Source organism: Poecilia reticulata, chromosome 3 (assembly GCF_904066995.2).
Source record: "Poecilia reticulata chromosome 3, P_reticulata-male-v2, whole genome shotgun sequence".
Classification (NCBI taxonomy): Eukaryota; Metazoa; Chordata; class Actinopteri; order Cyprinodontiformes; family Poeciliidae; genus Poecilia; species Poecilia reticulata.
Genome location: NC_088832.1, coordinates 15,369,104 through 15,387,283, shown reverse-complemented (window position 1 = coordinate 15,387,283; position 18,180 = coordinate 15,369,104). Strand labels below are relative to the sequence as shown.

Genomic DNA, 18,180 nt, shown 5'->3' with positions numbered 1-18,180 from the left:
CCAAACTCCACGAAGGGAAAGCGGTGCACATTGGAAACCCAGACACATACTCTGCTAGTTAGAAACAGGACCCCAGATGGAGCTGAGGACCCGGCAGAGAGCAGCTCCAGCTGGGTAGAGCAGCTGAGACGAGAGCTGCAGTCGTGGAGGGAACCGGCCAGGCCTGGACCCCTGCCAAATTAGAAACACTTCACTGAAATAAATATAGCCAACTCAGAGGGGAGGGGGCTGAGACAGTGAGAGAGAGGGGGGGGGAGAGAATGGGAATAATGAGATGGATTGAATGTCAACTATGCTAAACCTATTTAGCAGACCTTGCTGAGGCTGAAAAGACAGGGCACTGTGAAAAAAAAAAAAGAGTGACACAGTTTACAGCAGAGGGAAAAACGACAGGAAATCTGTTGAGTTGGCAGGGAACAGCGCCGAGCGGGGGGAAGGAATCAGCTCGAAGTTCTCATCAACAGCCCAGCTGTTACAATATCATTGTTGTAATTCTCTCAGACACTGAAATTCACCAACGGGGTCAGAGACTAGATAGACAGACAATAACACACAAGCTGCCTGGGTGATATATGATGTGCTGTTAGAGATGAATTAAGATAATACACTTGCTGTTTGACCATTTTCTGATTAGTGTTGTCGGAGCCAACCGGCAGTAAGATCACATTTTTCAGAACTTGGTCTTGGTCTCATTCTTGTCTCTGCATTTTCTTTTTCTCGAGACGATTTGAAACTACAGCTGCAACATTATTTTTCTTTAGTGTAATTATAAAACCTCTAACTGCAAAACTGAAAAGGGTTCAACTTTTAAAACATTTGGACTTGCAGCTTTGTTATTACAACTGCAATGGTCTTCCATTGGTTTGGTCTTGAGCAGACTAGAGGCAAGACCGAGCCTGTAACCTGATGTCTAGTCTGCCTCGGATCTGGACATCAACTCTCATTCTAAATCGTTGCTTTTCAGAGTTTTTCCTGGAAAAATTGGATGAGTAATAACATCTATAAGAACATAAATTGCATTTTTTTAGCTAACATCTAGACTGTGTTTGCCTTTGCAGCTCCTTAACTGCATCATGGACATGGTAGAGAAGACGCGACGCTCCCTGACGGTGCTGCGCCGCTGCCAGGAGGCCGATCGCGAGGAGATGAATCACTGGATCCGCCGCTACAGCGACGTAGAGGAGATGAAAAAAGGTGGGAGCAACGGACAGCACTGCCTCCCTCCTCCTCCTACTCTTCCTCCTCCTCCTACTCCTCACCACAACTCCTCCTCCAACACAGCTAGCAGCAGCGAGTCACTGCCCATAGGAACTTCCTCGGCTGCTGAAAGGCAGACAGGCAGACAGACAGGTAGACAAACACTCTCAGGGTATGTTTGGCAAAGCAAAACACTCACAGCAAGGTAGGGCTCATTGGAGACGCTGAAATGATTTAATACGCCAATTCAGACTCAAAAAGTCAGAGGATCATATTTTTCAGCACATTTGCAAATTGGAGCTCACACTGTGAGGCAATACAAATCCACCTGCATCATGCTGGATTTTTAACTAACTGATTGCACTCTTATGTTAATGGCATCCTCGTTCACATTTAAAGTTTGCATTAATTTGTAATCCCTGGAAATGTATTCTGTCTTTGAAACGGTTAAAAAAAACAAAAAAAAAAACAAAGGGATTTGACAGCTTACCTCCAAATGTTGACGCACGTGATTTGTTGTTTTTGTCCCACAGAAAGATGTGGAAACTATAAGTAGATTGATGTGTTTTCATGCATTTTCTGTGTATGCTGATTGGATGGCTGTGTTTGTGTTTCAGAGATCCACAGAGACTTCTTGCACCGGCCTCCCTCAGGATACCTGCCTGAAGAAATCTGGAGGAAAGCCGGTAAGAATGGACCGCCGTCCTCCGTCCTGCCATCTTCACCACCGATCCCCCTGACACAGGCTAACAAAACACGCACCATCACTCTTCATGGCTGCCAACACAGGCAGAGCAGAGGCCTCGCGGCTGCAGGTCTGTGAGGCTGGAGGCTTGCAGGCCCTCTGTGTCATTTAGGCTAAACGCTCTCCATTTGTCACCACTATGAAAGGCCACTGCAGTTAAAGCTGCAGTGAAAATGCAGACACCGGGGCTTTGTTGGGTCGCAGCAGCGCAGCGCAGCACAGCGCGGGGTGGAACTTACCTGGAATCCCCGATCCTAACCAGCCCCTACATTACTGACTTATATAAGTCAAAAACAAACAGCTTATACATACAAAACCTTGATGATTTTTTTTTCTGGCTCCTTATGTAGCCAAATAGAAGCAGCTGGAAGTGCTGCTCTGCATGGGCTCCTTGTATTTTAGATGGAGCCGATCCCAGGAGCCATCCGGTTCGGCCCGTGGTTCCACCTCGGTCCCAGCACTATTATGTTGCACTCATACTCCAATACCCTGTGGAGGAAAAGATGCTGCTGCTGTCGGCAAAAATACTGTGCTGCATTTTCACCGGCAGGGAAGGCTCTTTTAATTGCAGTTGTTTTTCATACAGGTACTACAAGCATGCCGCTTTCCCCAGCTCTAAAGCACCTCCAAAACAAGCAGGGTGAGTAGCACATCTTACTCCCAGCATCTCTCACCTCTCGGTGTTTGTGTGCCTATGTGTCACCTCCGGCTCTGCAGCCAGGTAATTTTGTCTCGCTGAGCTGCGGCACTCTTTTTTTGCTTTTAATTAAAACCAAAGACGTCGTCTTTGGTCTGGCTGAGGTTGAGATCTCGGATCTGAAGTGTGAAAAAGCAGCCAGTAATAACGCGTCTTAGGGACTTGCCAAATCTCTGCGGAATTAAAACGTTAATATTGCTGCCCCCGTGTTTTCCATTAAGTGCTAATTGCCCCAGCATCTGCTATGCAGTCTTCTTGATAAGAATTAATTAAATTTGCAAACTAATCTTAGTGGTGCATGCATTAAGGCAGATAGTTGAGAAGCTTGGAATAATGCACATAGTGTGGCAGAATGCGAGAAAGCCCTGGGAAGGGTGAATTTGTGTTAACAGGATTTTTAAAAAAAAATACTGATTTTTATTTTAATTAAGCTCAGTGAAAAAAAAATTTTACTCTCCGAAAGCTCACATAGGCTGGATAGCCTTTTCTATTAATAAATAAAATCGTAATTTATACACTACCTTTTGTATTCATCCTTTCTGATTTTGTAATCGGTTTGATATTCTGAGACATTTAGGGTTTGCAAAAAACACAAAACAAGAAGAAAGGTTTAAGAGAGTAAATATTTTCCACACAGACTAGGAACACATACACACCTAAAGCAGGGTTTGGATAAGGATCCTCCTGTATTTTTTTATTTTTATTTTGCATCTGCACAGTGTAGTTTGAAGCAGCGGAGTGGATAGGCGAGGAAAAGTGACAGATATTTACGAGCTTCCTCTCAGACAAACATGGAGTGGAGGAAATGGGGAGCGGCGGGGAGAACATCATCAGCCTCACCTCCTACTTGGTTGGTCTAACACACCTGGTAGGCCCATCGCACATCTGGAGGAAGAGCAAGATGCAGTATTTATTTCTTTGTAAAAATGTTGCTGTTTTCGACAGTGTGAACAGCAGGGGGAATCTGACGATGACAAAGTGTCCAAAAAGCATTCAATTAATGAGCAGGATATGTTTGGCAATCCTTGTTGCTGGACGAACACACCAATGTGAAGATTAATTTGCTTTATATTTCTTGTGCACTTCCTTCCATCGCTGAAATAAAGCAATACAGATCCAACTTTTTCAAGGAGAGCATTAATCAGAGAAGCAACCAAAAGGTCCATGATAACTCTCAGCTCAGGTGCGAAAATTAGTTGACAGGACGACTATTCATCATGTCCCGGTTGCAGTTTGCAATTACACGTAACATAGGGGTGCAGCACAATCTTGGTCCTCAGCTTATATGAGACCAAATGTTCATTTCTGGCCTAAAATTAAAAAGTATGTGGTGGAAGACTAATAGCTTAGCTTTTCTTCAGCAGGTGGAGGGAACTTGCTCAGCATTGATAGGAAGATGAATGAAGCAAAAGAAAAAAAAAACTCTTGCACCCCTATTATGGGAAATTGATGGCATGGTTTAAATGGGAGCCAATGCAACTTCTGGGGTGTTCAGCATAATAATGCATACAGATTAAGGAAAGTTTATGTGCTTATTCTTATCTTAAAACGAAGTCGTCAAATCAGAAAATGAAATCAGATTAGCTTCTGTTGTAAATAAAATGTTGTCAATTTTCAATTCATTTTGAAATCTGGTCTTTTCGCCTTTTTGGCCAAAATTTTATGTCTTGGATTGTGTATATCTATTTAGCGAAGAAGAAGGAAGTTCTTCAGAGAAAGGGTGTCACAGCAGGCACAGCGAGATGCAGTCGTTAATGGCCCCCTGTCTCTTTCTCTGTGTTCCTCAGAGGAGGCGGTGAATGAAGTGAAGCGGCAAGCCATGTCAGAGCTGCAGAAGGCGGTGTCAGACGCAGAGAGGAAGGCTCACGAGATGATCTCTGCTGAGCGATCCAAAATGGAGAGGGCACTGGCTGAGGCAAAGAGACAAGCTTCCGAAGACGCGCTGACGGTCATCAACCAGCAAGAAGACTCCAGCGAGGTGAGGCTCTAGCGCATTTATCCAATCCACCTTCTGTGTTTAATGAGTGGTGCTGAAAATGGTCAGCTTGCAATTCAAAAATAAAATCTGTCAGTAAATGTTGAACAGGAACACTCTAAATAAGCCAGCCTCTCCATGCTGTCATCTATTAAAGCCTCTTATCTGAGGTTTTATGGTCTAAAATTGTAAAAAGTTAAGACCTTGTGGTCATATTGGGATTCATTTATGCTAAATGTTGCCGTTTCTGCATGAATACAAGCAGACAGACTTAGATGGGCTGGGGCAAAGTGCCCGGTTCATGTCTTCAGGGAGCAGTTGACCACCACCTGCTGGTAGCAGATCAGCTGGCCTTGGACCAAACTCACTCACCACAACAACAGCTGTGAATCTGAAATATAGCAAAGTATAATAAGGACTTTTTGTTTCTATTGGGGAAAAAAAAGTGTAAAAGAGGGAAATGTGCTTTGATGTAGCACAGAGGAGGCTTCAGACCAACTGACCTGTCCAGAGGGTTTGCAACTTTTATTATCCATTTCCCCAGTAATCTAATATTATTCTAAAGTTTGTTTGGAATTAAAAAACCCACTAAGCCATTGCAAGTATTTTCAAATTATCCAAGCACAGAACTATTCACACCATATTTGTCAAATTCATGAAGTTTTAAAGTCCAGTTATTATATAAGTAATAATTTTATTGTATTTTAAACTTATTTTGTATGATTTCTCTCACCATAAACACACATTTGGCACATTTATTACACTGTCTTAATTGTTTTAAAGCCATAAGATCTAGTCATTCCTAACATATGTAGAAAATGTCTGGTGTTTTACCTGTAAAACACTGTCACACACAATCAAATAAAATTGACTGACTGATTGTGGTTTTTATATCAGCAGTTTAATTCGGATGTTTGCAAATAAAACATTTCTACTGAATTTTGAATTGAATGTTTGCCAGAAAGTTGGATAAAAAAGGCAAAGGAAACAATTTATGAAATGTTCACCTTGTTTGTTTTTTATGTTAAAAAATCACATATTTAATAAATGCAGCTCTACGATAAATATTTTTCTCATTCCTTTGTGGAGACTCAATACATATATTTCACAAACTACGATGAGAAAAGTAGTCTTTCCTAAAACAAGAGAACTATACATAATTGCAGATTTCCTGCTTCATTTCAGTTTAACTTACAAGCTGGAGCATTAGGGGTAAAAACCTGCGGTTCTGGAGTTGCATGTCGCAGGCCCCTGATCCAGTCTCTCATTTCTGTCTCCCCAGAGCTGCTGGAACTGCGGCAGGAAAGCCAGCGAGACGTGCAGCGGCTGCAACACAGCTCGCTACTGCGGCTCCTTCTGCCAACACAAAGACTGGGAGAAACACCACCACGTCTGTGGTCAGGGCCTGCAGGGGCTGCCGGGGGGCAGCAGCGTTCCCCTGGGCACCCCTTCCTCCACCTCCTCGGTGTCCTCCAGCGCGCCACCGACCCACTCAGAGAGCACCCTTCCAGGACCCCTCTCCCTGGCGGGCCAGAGCAGTATTGCGGGAGGCGCTGGCAGCGGGAGCGTCTCCGCCAGCCCCAAAGAGAGCAGTTCCAGCAGTGCCTCTCGCTCCACAACCCCAGCAACCCCTGCCCTACTGGATGCCACCTCACGCTGACGTCTGAGCCCTCTCTGTTCGTCCATGCGTACTGAAATGACAGTGCCCACACTCCACACACAAAAAAAAAACCAAACTGAGGAATCTGCATTGCACACAACTCCCTTTCCTCCTACCCTTGTTCATAACGCTCTACTTGCAAGCTCTGTGATAAATCCTTTAACAACCAACAGCTTTTCTCACCATGTATGATGTTTTCTATCTCTCCGGCGACCGGCCCACAGGTAGAAGGATTCCAACCAGAGGTTCAACCAGTGGTGTAAAGCGTGCAGCTTGCAGTGTCTGCGTCAACGTATCAGATTTGTTTGCTGAGAACATAGGCTTTGAATTGAAAATTCACCCTCATTTGTGTAGGCGTGGTGACGTTAGGGGGCTGTGATCAGGCAGCATTTATGAGAGATAAGTAGCACTTGATAGGATTTCCCCTTTAATTTAGCACCGGTGGAGGTACAGCATCCAGCCCTGAAATGTGCACTAACAGTCTGTAGATGTGACAACTCTGCAGTTTCATAATAATGAGGCAAAAGTCATAACCTTGCTCCAAAACCTAGGTGGGAAGGGATACAAGCTGTGGTGCGATTTATTCCTCAGAAACACAACTTAGTATTTATTAAAGGTTTCTTTCAGGCTTTAACGGAAAACAAAGATAAGTCCAAATATTCCGAGTAAAGAAGAGCGCTGATGATGATGATGCTGATATGAGAAATAAGTTAATTTTAAACTGCTAACTACCTTGCTAGCGACCCAAGAAAATCTACACCAGACTCACCTCTCTGCACCATTATGAACCCAAATAAATTCAAAGATGAAACAAATAACATGATCCAAACCTTTTTACTACACTGCCAAAGTGAAAAAAAAGAAACATAAGTGATAGAGAGAAGCACTCATCTTATAACCAAACACAAAGCAACATCACCTCCTGAGCAGAAAAGCGAGCCCTGAGAGGACCAGGTGTGGAGGAGCTGCAGAGCAGCATCTCGACTCTGAGATTTAAACAAAAAAAAAAAACACAAAACTGTGACCTGCTTTGATCTGCAGCTGCCTCCCCCAGTCTGGATAAAACTCCAGCGACTCCTCAGCGATGGCCCAGACTAGTGAATATGGACAATGCTGTGAACTTGCCTACAAGAAACACTTGATGAAATTGATGGAAACCCTGCCACAGTGTGGTTCTTTTGTGAATGGTAGCAAGGACATGAAGAGGGAAATAGGAAAAATAAATAAATGCTACATGGCCTCAAAAGAGGCAGAGGTAGAAACAAGGCAACGGAGCTCCCAAAAACCTCAACACAAGCTTGGAGACATTGTTCAAGAAGGCATTGCATACTATGGAGACGTACAAGGAGATTGCTTAAAAGTTGATTGTTTTTTGTTGTTTCTTTTTTAAACAAAAAGCTCAGAAGGAGGAGACATTTTGAGGAATTGCTGTTACCTTTACATTCACTCCTCCCTTTTCCAAAGCATGACTCACAGTTCAGAAGAGCCGACAGGGCGGTGTAAACTTTGTTCTCCTCTCTTTCTACCTCCCCTCATCCCTTCTTTGCTCGCCCCCAAACTAGTGGACTCATGTTTCACCCCCCAAAATCTCGGGTTTGCTTTGGACAGAGCTGCAAAGCACTCGCAGGGGAGGGTTGAACCTGCTTGTAGATATTCTTCCTCTTTACACTTTTTTCATAAATGTCTCCTGATTGCTGATGCCACATGTGCTGCCCTTGTGTATATCCAAAAAAAGGACTTTGTTTTGGGTTATTTGCCTTTCATTTTCTTCAAAGTTTGGGTTGAGCAGTCACAACAGAGGAAGGGATGTTTGTCTATGAAAGGAAGCTCCACATTGTACTTATTGTTTGAACTGTTGTATCTATATTGATGAGATGAAACCCCTCTTGTAGAATATTTTGTATTGCTCGCATTGTAAGACAGTGAGAGGACAGAGGTGCAATATGAAGAGAATTCAGCTACTGAATGGAACCTCAGCAACTGCCCATAGGGTGTCATATAATATAGATACATATAGATATATTTAAAGCAACATCAGTAACTTAATGTGAATGTACATAGTATTTAAAAAGGTCCAAAAATGTGTTTGCCAAATAACAAAAACCTTTAAAGTTCAGAACATGACTTTTTCTCACAGTACATTTGTTTTTCACTCGTACAAAGTGTCATGAAACTGCTGGCGACAGACGTAAAGTAACTCCGGCCTGCACCAGGCGACTTAACATTATCCGTTTTGGTCTGGGACATCCCAATGTAGTTGATTGTAACAGGGGGTTAAAAGTGATGGATCCATTAGAAATCAGCTTATTTCAGTCAGATCTTTAGTTACCGTGATGATCCTAACCATTCTGATAAATCTGACCGCAACACGTTTTGCCATTATTGTAGGGGGAAGTGATAAGCCAGTGTTAAGCTCACATCAAAAGTCATTTTAATTTTCTGTTTTTCGATTTGACCTCTTTGTTGTTTTATTAGACATGTGATTCAAGAAATAAGCTGCAGACGTGGAGCAGGCCTTTGTTTCCAGATCGAAAGAGCGGCTTCACCTCGTTCCACATGTTAGTACCTTCTTTTAGCCTCTCCAATACGGGCTTATTGCCTTTTATATTGATCATTGTAAACCCTACATGGTTAGCTTCATTTACACTTGGACCAAACTTGGAGAAACAAAAAAAAAAAAAAACATTTTTAAACAGAAATATATGATCTTTTTTTTTTTTTTGGGACTATTTGGGAAAAGCTAAAATTTAGATAAGCTGTAAGGTACCCCTGCATCTATGTGTAGCATTCATGTATGTGTTTTATAATTAATTACTATGTTATAGTGTTGACCTCAGTCGTTTTTCTGTGACATCTTTCTGCTCCCCTGATGTCTAATTGTCAGTCAGACCCACCACATGTCCGCCGTTTCCCCCTGTTGACACGAGCTACCTCCTGTGAGCATACAGCGCACCACCAGGAGAGGCTGACCTGGTCTTTAAAAAAAACACAGATGGCTTGAGAGCAGACATGGGCACACAATCACGTTTGCAGGTGATCAAATGAATCCATGCTGAAAGGAGCTGTCATTACTCATGATGTGGACAAAAAAGAAATATCCATTTTCACTGAGCTGCATTTTTATTTTAAGGGAGGAAAAAAAAAAACACTTTTGTTGAGATTTATTGGTAGACACACATCCACTTATTCCTGCATTTTACCAAACCAACCCCAGAATCAGTGATGACATGTCATTTGCTGTCTGAAACCAATAAAAGCACAGACCAAAGTACTAGTTTGCCATTGTAGACCGTAACATGGCAAGTAATGACAGATGGCAACCAGTCAACCAAAGTATATCTGAAAAACACACACCAGGAGAGTCCAGGAGAGCCCGATCGACAAACAAAACGTCTGAGTTTCAGATGTGGATTCTTACTCAAGAAATCAAAGTGCTTGTTGACTACATATTGAGCAGTGCTTCTCTGTAAACAACAGCAGCGTCTCCTTTAGAAAAAGCCTGCCAACTGTGTGTTCTTATAGCTACAAAGCCTTGCAGAGTTTAAGTGAATACGTGGTAAGTGTGTGTCTGTCTGCGGCGGTGGCGTGCCTGTCTTTTAGTAAAAAAAAAGAAAAAAAAAGTAAGAAATAAATAAAGAACAAAACCAAACAGCTACAGCAACAGCAACAACAAAAAATAAGTCTTTATGTCTCTCTGCAAACTACTTGAAACCTTCAGAGCTTTAATGAAACATTCAAGAAAAACAACAGTGATGTATTGATTTAAAAAAATAAAAATAAAAAAATAAAGCAGCAGTTTTTGTGCAGATTTGTCTATATAAACATCCACATCATAACACAATGGGGTGACAGTTCCATTCAATTCTTGAAGTGCTTTGTGTGAACCTCCTTGCCTGCGAGTAAGCCCTCAGATAAACAAAGCCAAACCCAATATACAGTGTACAAATTACCAAAATACAACCAAAAGCTGCATCTTTTCTTCTTTACGTTGTTAAGCTCTTCTTATAAAAAAAACAAAAAAAAACTTAGACTCCCCCTCTCTGACCCCTTCTTTAAGTCATCATTCTGAAGATTGCAAATATCTGTTACTTTCTCTGTCAATACGCATCGCGACCCTGCTATTCAGGGGTCTGCTGATTCTTTACATCAGCTGCATTCTGTTTAACCACGTTTCACATATGGGCAAAACACATGTTCAGAGAGGACAACTAAGTGCAGGGTTGGTGTTTGTCCCAACCTGTAGATCTGCTCGCAAAGTTTCAGAGCTCGGCCGGTGCGATGGTGACACGTCCTTCCTGTGAAACAGACTCCGAAGACTAAAAAAGCTGAAGTGGCAAAACAGTGGACGCAGCACTCGGTTTTCCCCAATAAGCCATGGCTCAGAACGATCTTGTTTTTAAACTTCACATAAACCGAACACGTGTTTATGCTTTTGTATGTGTAGGGACGCCTTCTATACTGTACTGTGCAATACATTGACGCGGAAAAAAAGAGACATGTTTCTGTAGGGAAGGCTGGCGCTTTCGAGATCTTTCCCGCTTTGTTTCATTTCTCTCTTCCAACAGTCCTGTTGCCATTTTTAGATGAAGTAAACTGTGCCAGAGGAATTCAATTCTGATTTGTATTTATTTCTTGCATGCTTCTCTCCCTGTTGCTAATACCGCTTTTTAACTGTTCGCTCTGTTGGATGTGTGAAGCTGTAAAACATTCTAATTCAGGTTATTGTCTGTGTTGAACAATGTAACTGTGTAATTAAAACATGAAATGACGTATCCATCGCTCTCCTTCCTTTTCTTCATTTTAAATGAAGATGTATTCCTAAAATAGCATCTTTAGAAGAAGAAAATCTCTCTCTTTGTTATTCAGCTCAGTCATCATCACTGGGGTAGGGTTATTATAGATCAGTTTACTCTAACATTTCTGGAGTAAGATATCAATAGATCTTAACACATCACAGTTTCAATTTAGCTTTTTAATATGAGAAAGTCTAAGGAGTGCCTTTCAAACATTGAAACAGCACGCAAGTTAAGCATAAGCCAAAATGCAAAAGTAAAATTAAATATCTTTATAAAATATCTTTCAACTTTGAGTGTAAACATTTTCTGCAAAAAGAAGGGAGGTAAACTAAAAGGGTGACCAATTCCCCTTAAGACATCCCACATCATAGCAAAGAAACCTTAAGTGTTTTTCTTTTAATATTCAACCTTACGTTAACACTTTTTTTGTCCAAGACATTTCACACTTCACAAGAACTCAAGATCAGAATACTTGGAGAATCCTCACAGGTCCCTCATTCTGGAAATGTGTGTTTGATATTGTCAGACAACACACAAGACAAAGTTCTGCCCAGATGATGTGTCAAGAATAAGCTGCAAGAGTTTCCTGACCAGGGGCGAAAGAACAAAATGAAGGTATATCATCTTGGCCCACCTTAGTGGTTAATTCAACTGAGTCAATAGAATAACGTGGATCACATGGGGTTAACTCCTTTATTAGTCCTTTTCCCAGTGTGAACCAATGCAATTAAACTAATGAAAACATTTTTAAACAAACAGTGATTATGAATGCATTTATAACCTCAGCCTTCAATAACTGCACTATTTTTATAATAATGCTTCCTGTTTGTAAATGTGCATGTTTAAAATAAATGTACAGGTTTTCCCAAATGGGACCATGCGCCACATTCAGAGTTGGAAGTGGAGGCCCAGAGGTGGGACAGCAATGTATATTGATATGGACACAATTGCTAATGCTAATAAATAGTTTATGGATCAATTAGTTTTATTGGAATGTGAATCCAGCTGATGATGAGGGAAATGACAGCTTTCTGAGAAGATTCTTTGTACCTGCAGCATTCATATTTTAATTCACAGAGAAACATAAAGTATGATATATGTGCATTTGCATTTGGCAGTGGTTTTTTTTTTTGATAAATTTGCAGCATATTTTATTTTTCCTATTTATGTTAAGTTGTTGCTTGTTTGGAATGGCATCAAGTTAAAGTGTTTGTACCGGTGGAAAAAGGTTTCCCCGTTCAAATAACTTCCAGAAGTAAAACAAACATTTTGTGAAGAAAACAAATATATATACAATGTATGCGTAAACATTAACTTATTTATCTTTGACACAGCAAGAGATGAACAAAAGCTACATAAAAAATGTGTCATTGCCTAATGTCCATATCTTGGATATAGAAGGTGGGTCAATGGCTCAATTTACCGACACTCTTTGCTATATTACATTCTTATGTGAGATAGGTGTTCTATCGAAGTGAAAGTTTGACATAGTTTTCAGCCTTACCCCTCTGTAGTGAAGAAAATACTGTCTTCTCCACCGCGCTAGGCCCCAGCCTCAGTCGGTATGGATACGGCCCTTGAAGCAAGCTTCCCTCCCTTCGTTCCTCTCTCATTCTCCTCCTCCTGCATCCCTGTCACGTGGCCTCCACTGTGTCCCTCCAGCGCGTCATGACGAGCCTCAAACACAGGTGATGCTTATTAGCCTCCCAACCAAATTTCCTTCCGGTGAAAGAGATTTTTCTTTTTCTGTAGGTTAGCGTTACGGTAAGCTGAAGCTGGTTTTTGCAGGTACTAATATGTCTGAGCAGTGAGCATGGCGGAAAATCATCTGGAGTACCGCTACCTTGAGGGCGAGCCTATGGGTGAGCATTTCAACGAGGACCCGGTGAGTTATCTTGTCTTTACGTGGAGAGCATAAAGGGGGCCGTCACGCCATGATTACCACACTCCGACACAAGCGCGCACGCATTGCGGGCAGAGTCGTTGTTATCAAAAGCTGAGGTGAGAGCTACATGCTAGCCTCATGCTGCTGGATACTAGGCTAACAGAGGCCAAGCAAGTGCATTAGCTCTCCGTAACATAAGCTATCTGCTGCTCATTGCAATATTCGTCCATTCATTAACACTACGGTTCATCTTACTTTCGCCCAAATAGCTGAAAAGATGTCCATATAAATAGTATTCATTGTGCGTGTTTATTAAAGCGAGGTTCCAAAGAATGAAAAGGGAGGGAAGAAATAAAGGACGCACATAGACCTTCTATTCAGTAATGTTTCAGTAAACGCTGCACAGTATGCACAGCTATCTTGCAATTTAATAGATGTGGATTGAGGTGAATAATACAGTTACTGTGTAGGTGCAAACCTTGCAGCTCGTCTTAAAATGTGTAAAGATTCTTAAAGCTTATGGGGTTTCTTCAGGGCATGCGCTGACCCATATTATTAAATTATTAATCATGCTATCAAAATCTCAGACTGTTCAAGCTATGTTTGGAAACATCTGTACATATTTTTATGAAATTATTTGTTGGGAAAGCACTTAAAAAGAGATATCAAAGTAAAATAACATTTCAGGTCATAGATGAACAAAGAAATCATAAAAGAAAAAAGTAATGAACATGCATAAAATAGGATGAAGTGTAAACATAAGCAAATGGCTTAAATAGATTAGTTTTTAAAATTGTATCTAATTTGAAATAGTTTTTTCCCTGGTTCAGGCCACAACCTGATAGGCTTGAGTACTCTATTAGGGAAGGACTGACAACTTTTGATTTTAAGAACGAGGAAATGTCAAATTTCTAAATTTACTGGCTTCAGACTTTTATGCACTCATTTGACTTAATTGTATATTGTCAGCTTACACCGTTGTAGGTTGAAATGCTTGCTATTCCTTGTTTCAGGAGCTCCTGGCCATCAAGGCCAGGGTTCAGGAGCTGGAAATGGAAGAAGAGACTGAAAAACTGAAGGACGAAGAGGAGAGATGTGATGCAGAGGAGATGCAGCTCCTGACGAGCAGTCCCCGGCCTGGTAAGAAAGACGACTTTTGCATCTGATCTATAAGGCGGTTTGTCTTGCCATTATTGGTGCGCAGCTAAATGCATATTATGCTCTTGGTGGGGGCTCTATAAAGTGGGGGCTCTATAAAGTAACGTTTTCCTTTCAGACCAGGTGTGTAGCATTGCAGCCTCTGGGTGGCTGAAGTAACCACTTTTTTTATTTTTCCCCATCTGGCTAACACCTGCGACACCTCACTGCGGTCACAACGGTGTTCACATGTGCCTCATCACTGCCCAATGAGACGAAGCAGTGAGCTCCAGAGTACCAGAAGTGTCTGTCTTGTTGCCTGTGGCTATTTTCTGCCTCTGTGCATCTCACGTCTCCCTTTGTTTTGCTTTTCCAATAGAACTGAGATGCTATCAGATAAGACATTTTTGTGTCTGCTGTTTTGGCAACATTTCAGAGTGGCTACTTGCTAAAACTGAGAGGTGATTAAGACATGTTGCATGTTTTTTTTGTTTTGTTTTACCCAGGTCCTTTCTACAGTATGACTCCTGAAGAGAGGATAGATGCAGACAACCGATCAATCTATGTTGGAAATGTAAGGATTGTGTGCCATTTTTGAACATGTATAATTTTTTTTAAATTATTATTCTAGTTTGACCCATTGATCAAATTTCAGGTAGATTATGGAGCTACTGCAGATGAGCTGGAGATCCATTTCAATGGCTGTGGTCCTGTAAACAGAGTTACCATCCTGTGTGACAGGTTCTCGGGCCATCCCAAAGGGTGAAGGAGCTTAGTTTTTATATCCACCTATTCTTTACCCTTTATTATTGTATTAATGGAAACATTCAGGCCATGTGTAACCGTCTGCTTTTCCTTCTCGTCTTTTACAGCTTTGCTTACATCGAGTTCTCTGATCGAGATTCTGTGCAGAGTGCCATTGGTTTGCATGAGACTGTGTTCAGAGGACGGGTTCTTAAGGTAAATCTATAAACTCTGACGTCTGCTTTTAGAAAGATGCTCACTGGCTTTCTACCCATTTCCCTGAGACTTCAGTGGGATTGTTGCCGGCTTGTACAAACCTAAAGATGGTTTTGAGCTGTCTCACAACTCCAGTGATGGAAGGTCAAATTTTTGTTTATCCTTGACTATATGGTGTCTGTATGCTTCAGAATATCAGTGTTTACTCCTGGTAAAATGTTTGATTTGATGACCATTTTCACAAAGATGTAAGGGAAAGTTTTGAGTGTGTTTAGAAAGGATTCAGCTGTCGGCTGCTGAACCATAGATGAAGGTAATCTTGAAATCTACTATAACCTTGACATCAAGTTCCTCCTCTGGATTTCAGTGCAGCCCAATTAAATGTTTTTGTCTGGCCTGCAAATATTTTTAAATACTGCTAGATTGGGTTACACTGGTAGTTTTGGCCTTCCTTTACACTTCTGTTTTTCTTTTTAAAGCAGTGTTATACTGAGAATGGATTTGCAGTTTGCCTGAACACAAGCATTGTTTATCATTTTCCTCTACGCCTTGGGTTAGTTAGCTTAAAGTAAAGCCTACTTCACCATTTGAAATGTAGCATTAGGCTGTGCTCCTGGCCTTTGAAATCGGAACTTATTGTTTTTGTTATCTTATGAGGTAAATGTACTCGGAACAATTGAAATCTTGGAATGTTTCCACAAAACTTGAATCCAGTGATCTTAAGCATTACATTTACAGTGTATTTCATCGGGCAGTGTGAAAACCTATATTCAGTTGATGAATAATGCTGTGCAACATATTTTGAGGATGAACTGAACTTTTAACAGATTTATCACTTGACTCTCAGGTATTGCCTAAGAGAACCAACATGCCCGGTATCAGCACCACAGACAGGGGTGGACACAGAGGAGGTCACACCAGAGGCAGAGGCCGTGGCTACCGTCCCCCCAGGTACCAGAACAGTTCCCGAGGCAGATTCCGGTACCAGTCTTCAAGACCGCAGCACCAGTCCCCCCACCCTTACTATGGAGGACCATCAGCGGGAAAGAGACAGTGGGGTCACATGGACTACCATGAACAAACTACGAAACGTTACCCCTGCCTCCTTCTCATCACACCACCATCTGAGGATCTCGGGGCAGCGTCGAGTGGACAGCACTACCCTCAGCAGCGTTAGCACTAGCAGATGTTGGCTGGCTGGAAGAGATTTTTAAACTCTAAATGCTTTCCAGCATAATTTAAGTATTGTGATGCCTAGGATTGACCAGTGTGACTCCTAGGCAAGATCTGAAAAGCTGACTGGGGTTGATGCGATATAGGTTTGTTGCTGTGAATGCATGTGACGGTCCTCAAGTTGCATCTGTTTTTAAAAAAAACTGTGGTTTTGTTTTGTAATGTATAACCCCTCTGTGTGTAACTGACAAGCTCTTTGCTACATGAATAAATAAAAAATAATTGAACACTCAAAGTGTAGTAAAAGACACACACTGGTATCCAACAGCATTTGAGTTTATTACCAATTCTTTTTTTCCAACAATAAAGGCAACATATAAACAGAAGAGAGGGTCATATGTACAGTGGATGCTCAACAGAGAAGGTGAACTGGAAAGGAAGTCAGCCCGTCTGTACCATCATTCCAGAAACGATGCCATTGAAGGCCCTGGATAATGAGGTAAATGTTAAAATGCCTTTCAAAGCATCCCAACCCCGTGAAACATGTTTGTAAATGTATAACACTAACTTACTTTGACTGAATGGGGTCCCCAGGATTGTAGAATGGGTTGCACATTACATCAGTGAATGAGTTGTGCAGTTTTCTAAACATCTGGAAGAAATGCATTCAAAGGAAAAAGATTAGACAAATGCAAACTGCATATCGGTTACCTATTTGACATAAAATAAGAAACCGAACCCTTTATAATTAATGCACTGGGAAAGATGACTGGTATAAGTTGCATACAGGTCTGAAATGCCATTAAACTAAGATGGTAAATAGTGACCTGATGGACATGGGCTATAGGTGAATTGGTGCATAGGGCTTTAGTGGAAATAAGATGCAGAAGACCAGTTCTACCTGTAAATGTTAACACAATCGTTTCCTAGCTAAAAGTCAAAATTACTTAAAAACTAAATTTACTTACACTTCGTATTTCATTGTCCCGCAATGATGTATTGGAAGAGTCCACAACAATCACAAATTTCACCTTGGAGTTGGTCACATACCCATATCTATTTCTTCCAGTTAAGGATACACATTTATTGTTTCTACTCAAAACCTTCATTTACGTTTTATTTGGCATAGTGTTTTACTAGTATTTGAGGTATAAAAATGGAGGATACACTTTATAGTCTTCAGTTGGATAGAGCAGTCCCAGGTAGAGCTCCCTCTGGTCTGCTAAGGATTTGCCCACAGCCGAAACCTTCTCTTCCACCACATCCAGAGAGGTGTGAACTGTGTAGTGAAATTTCAGCTCATTTTGAGAGGGTACACTGCGTATATACAGCGGGTAGTTCTGGGGGGAAAACATCAAAAGACAAATATGAAACTGCTAAAAGCAGTATTTAGAAAGAAATCGCTCAAGTATCAAATAATAGGAGTGGGAAGTAGTAACAACAGGATGCCATTATCGATGCTAGCACTAGCTTTGTGGCATTATTTAATTTTGGTGAACGTCATAAAGCTGACAATCGTATAAAGGCGATTAATGACGCTACGAAAACCCTGTAAGATGTAAAAAAGTCCTACGGGCAAAGAAATTAAACAAGAATTGGTACCTCTTTAGCGATCACTGCTATGCACACCGCCATGTTTTTGTTCCTCCCCTGAGCTGACAGCTTTTGTCACGTGACGAGTTGCATTCAAATGCTGAGGGGAAAAACGAGCTTCTAATGAAAACATTTTAAAATGTGTTTCATGTTCAAAGAGTGTTGAATTCACGCTAGCTACGGGTTTAATTTGATTATAAATTGATATTTGACAGTATTTAAATGTTGATAAATTGTCAGTTTTATTTAAATAATTTAAAACAGCATTACATTACTGTATTCTGTGTCTGTCAACAAATGCAGCACAAAACAAGGAATGTATTTATGTTAACCAATCAATACAACAAAATAAAGTAGCTTAA

At 41.2% G+C, this 18,180-nt stretch overlaps 3 protein-coding genes across 10 annotated transcripts in view; 2 read left to right on the top strand and 1 right to left on the bottom strand.

Moving 5' to 3' along the window:
* The window catches only part of cbfa2t3 (CBFA2/RUNX1 partner transcriptional co-repressor 3), a 42,836-nt gene extending 31,790 nt beyond the window's left edge, over nucleotides 1-11,046 (top strand). For 4 of the 7 annotated variants that reach the window (XM_008405112.3, XM_008405117.3, XM_008405118.2 and 1 more), the window contains 5 exons: nucleotides 1,059-1,350; nucleotides 1,815-1,883; nucleotides 2,529-2,582; nucleotides 4,427-4,617; nucleotides 5,897-11,046. In XM_008405112.3, the coding sequence (XP_008403334.1) occupies nucleotides 1,059-1,350; nucleotides 1,815-1,883; nucleotides 2,529-2,582; nucleotides 4,427-4,617; nucleotides 5,897-6,274 (984 nt within the window). In that variant the 3' untranslated portion in view covers nucleotides 6,275-11,046. The remainder of the gene's footprint in view (nucleotides 1-1,058; nucleotides 1,351-1,814; nucleotides 1,884-2,528; nucleotides 2,583-4,426; nucleotides 4,618-5,896) is intronic. The other 3 variants (XM_008405115.3, XM_008405113.3, XM_008405116.3) reach the window with 3 other exon arrangements.
* Nucleotides 11,047-12,623: 1,577 nt separating this feature from the next.
* pabpn1l (PABPN1 like, cytoplasmic) lies at nucleotides 12,624-16,520 on the top strand. Of its 2 annotated transcripts, XM_008405111.3 has the most exons (7): nucleotides 12,624-12,758; nucleotides 12,859-12,955; nucleotides 13,969-14,095; nucleotides 14,599-14,666; nucleotides 14,748-14,854; nucleotides 14,965-15,052; nucleotides 15,900-16,520. In XM_008405111.3, the coding sequence occupies exons 2-7, from the start codon at nucleotides 12,884-12,886 to the stop codon at nucleotides 16,227-16,229; spliced, it is 792 nt and encodes a 263-aa protein (XP_008403333.1). In that variant the 5' UTR covers nucleotides 12,624-12,758; nucleotides 12,859-12,883; the 3' UTR covers nucleotides 16,230-16,520. The 2 variants fall into 2 exon arrangements, with proteins under 2 accessions (XP_008403333.1, XP_008403332.1); XM_008405110.3 differs by having other exon boundaries at nucleotides 12,692-12,955.
* A 25-nt stretch (nucleotides 16,521-16,545) lies between these two features.
* trappc2l (trafficking protein particle complex subunit 2L) lies at nucleotides 16,546-17,937 on the bottom strand. The gene is made up of 5 exons (XM_008405109.3): nucleotides 17,828-17,937; nucleotides 17,393-17,565; nucleotides 17,194-17,281; nucleotides 16,798-16,877; nucleotides 16,546-16,712 (listed from the first exon to the last, which is right to left on the bottom strand). Exons 1-5 carry the CDS (start codon nucleotides 17,858-17,860, stop codon nucleotides 16,667-16,669), a joined length of 420 nt encoding a protein of 139 aa, XP_008403331.1. The 5' UTR covers nucleotides 17,861-17,937; the 3' UTR covers nucleotides 16,546-16,666.
* Nucleotides 17,938-18,180: the final 243 nt, after the last annotated feature.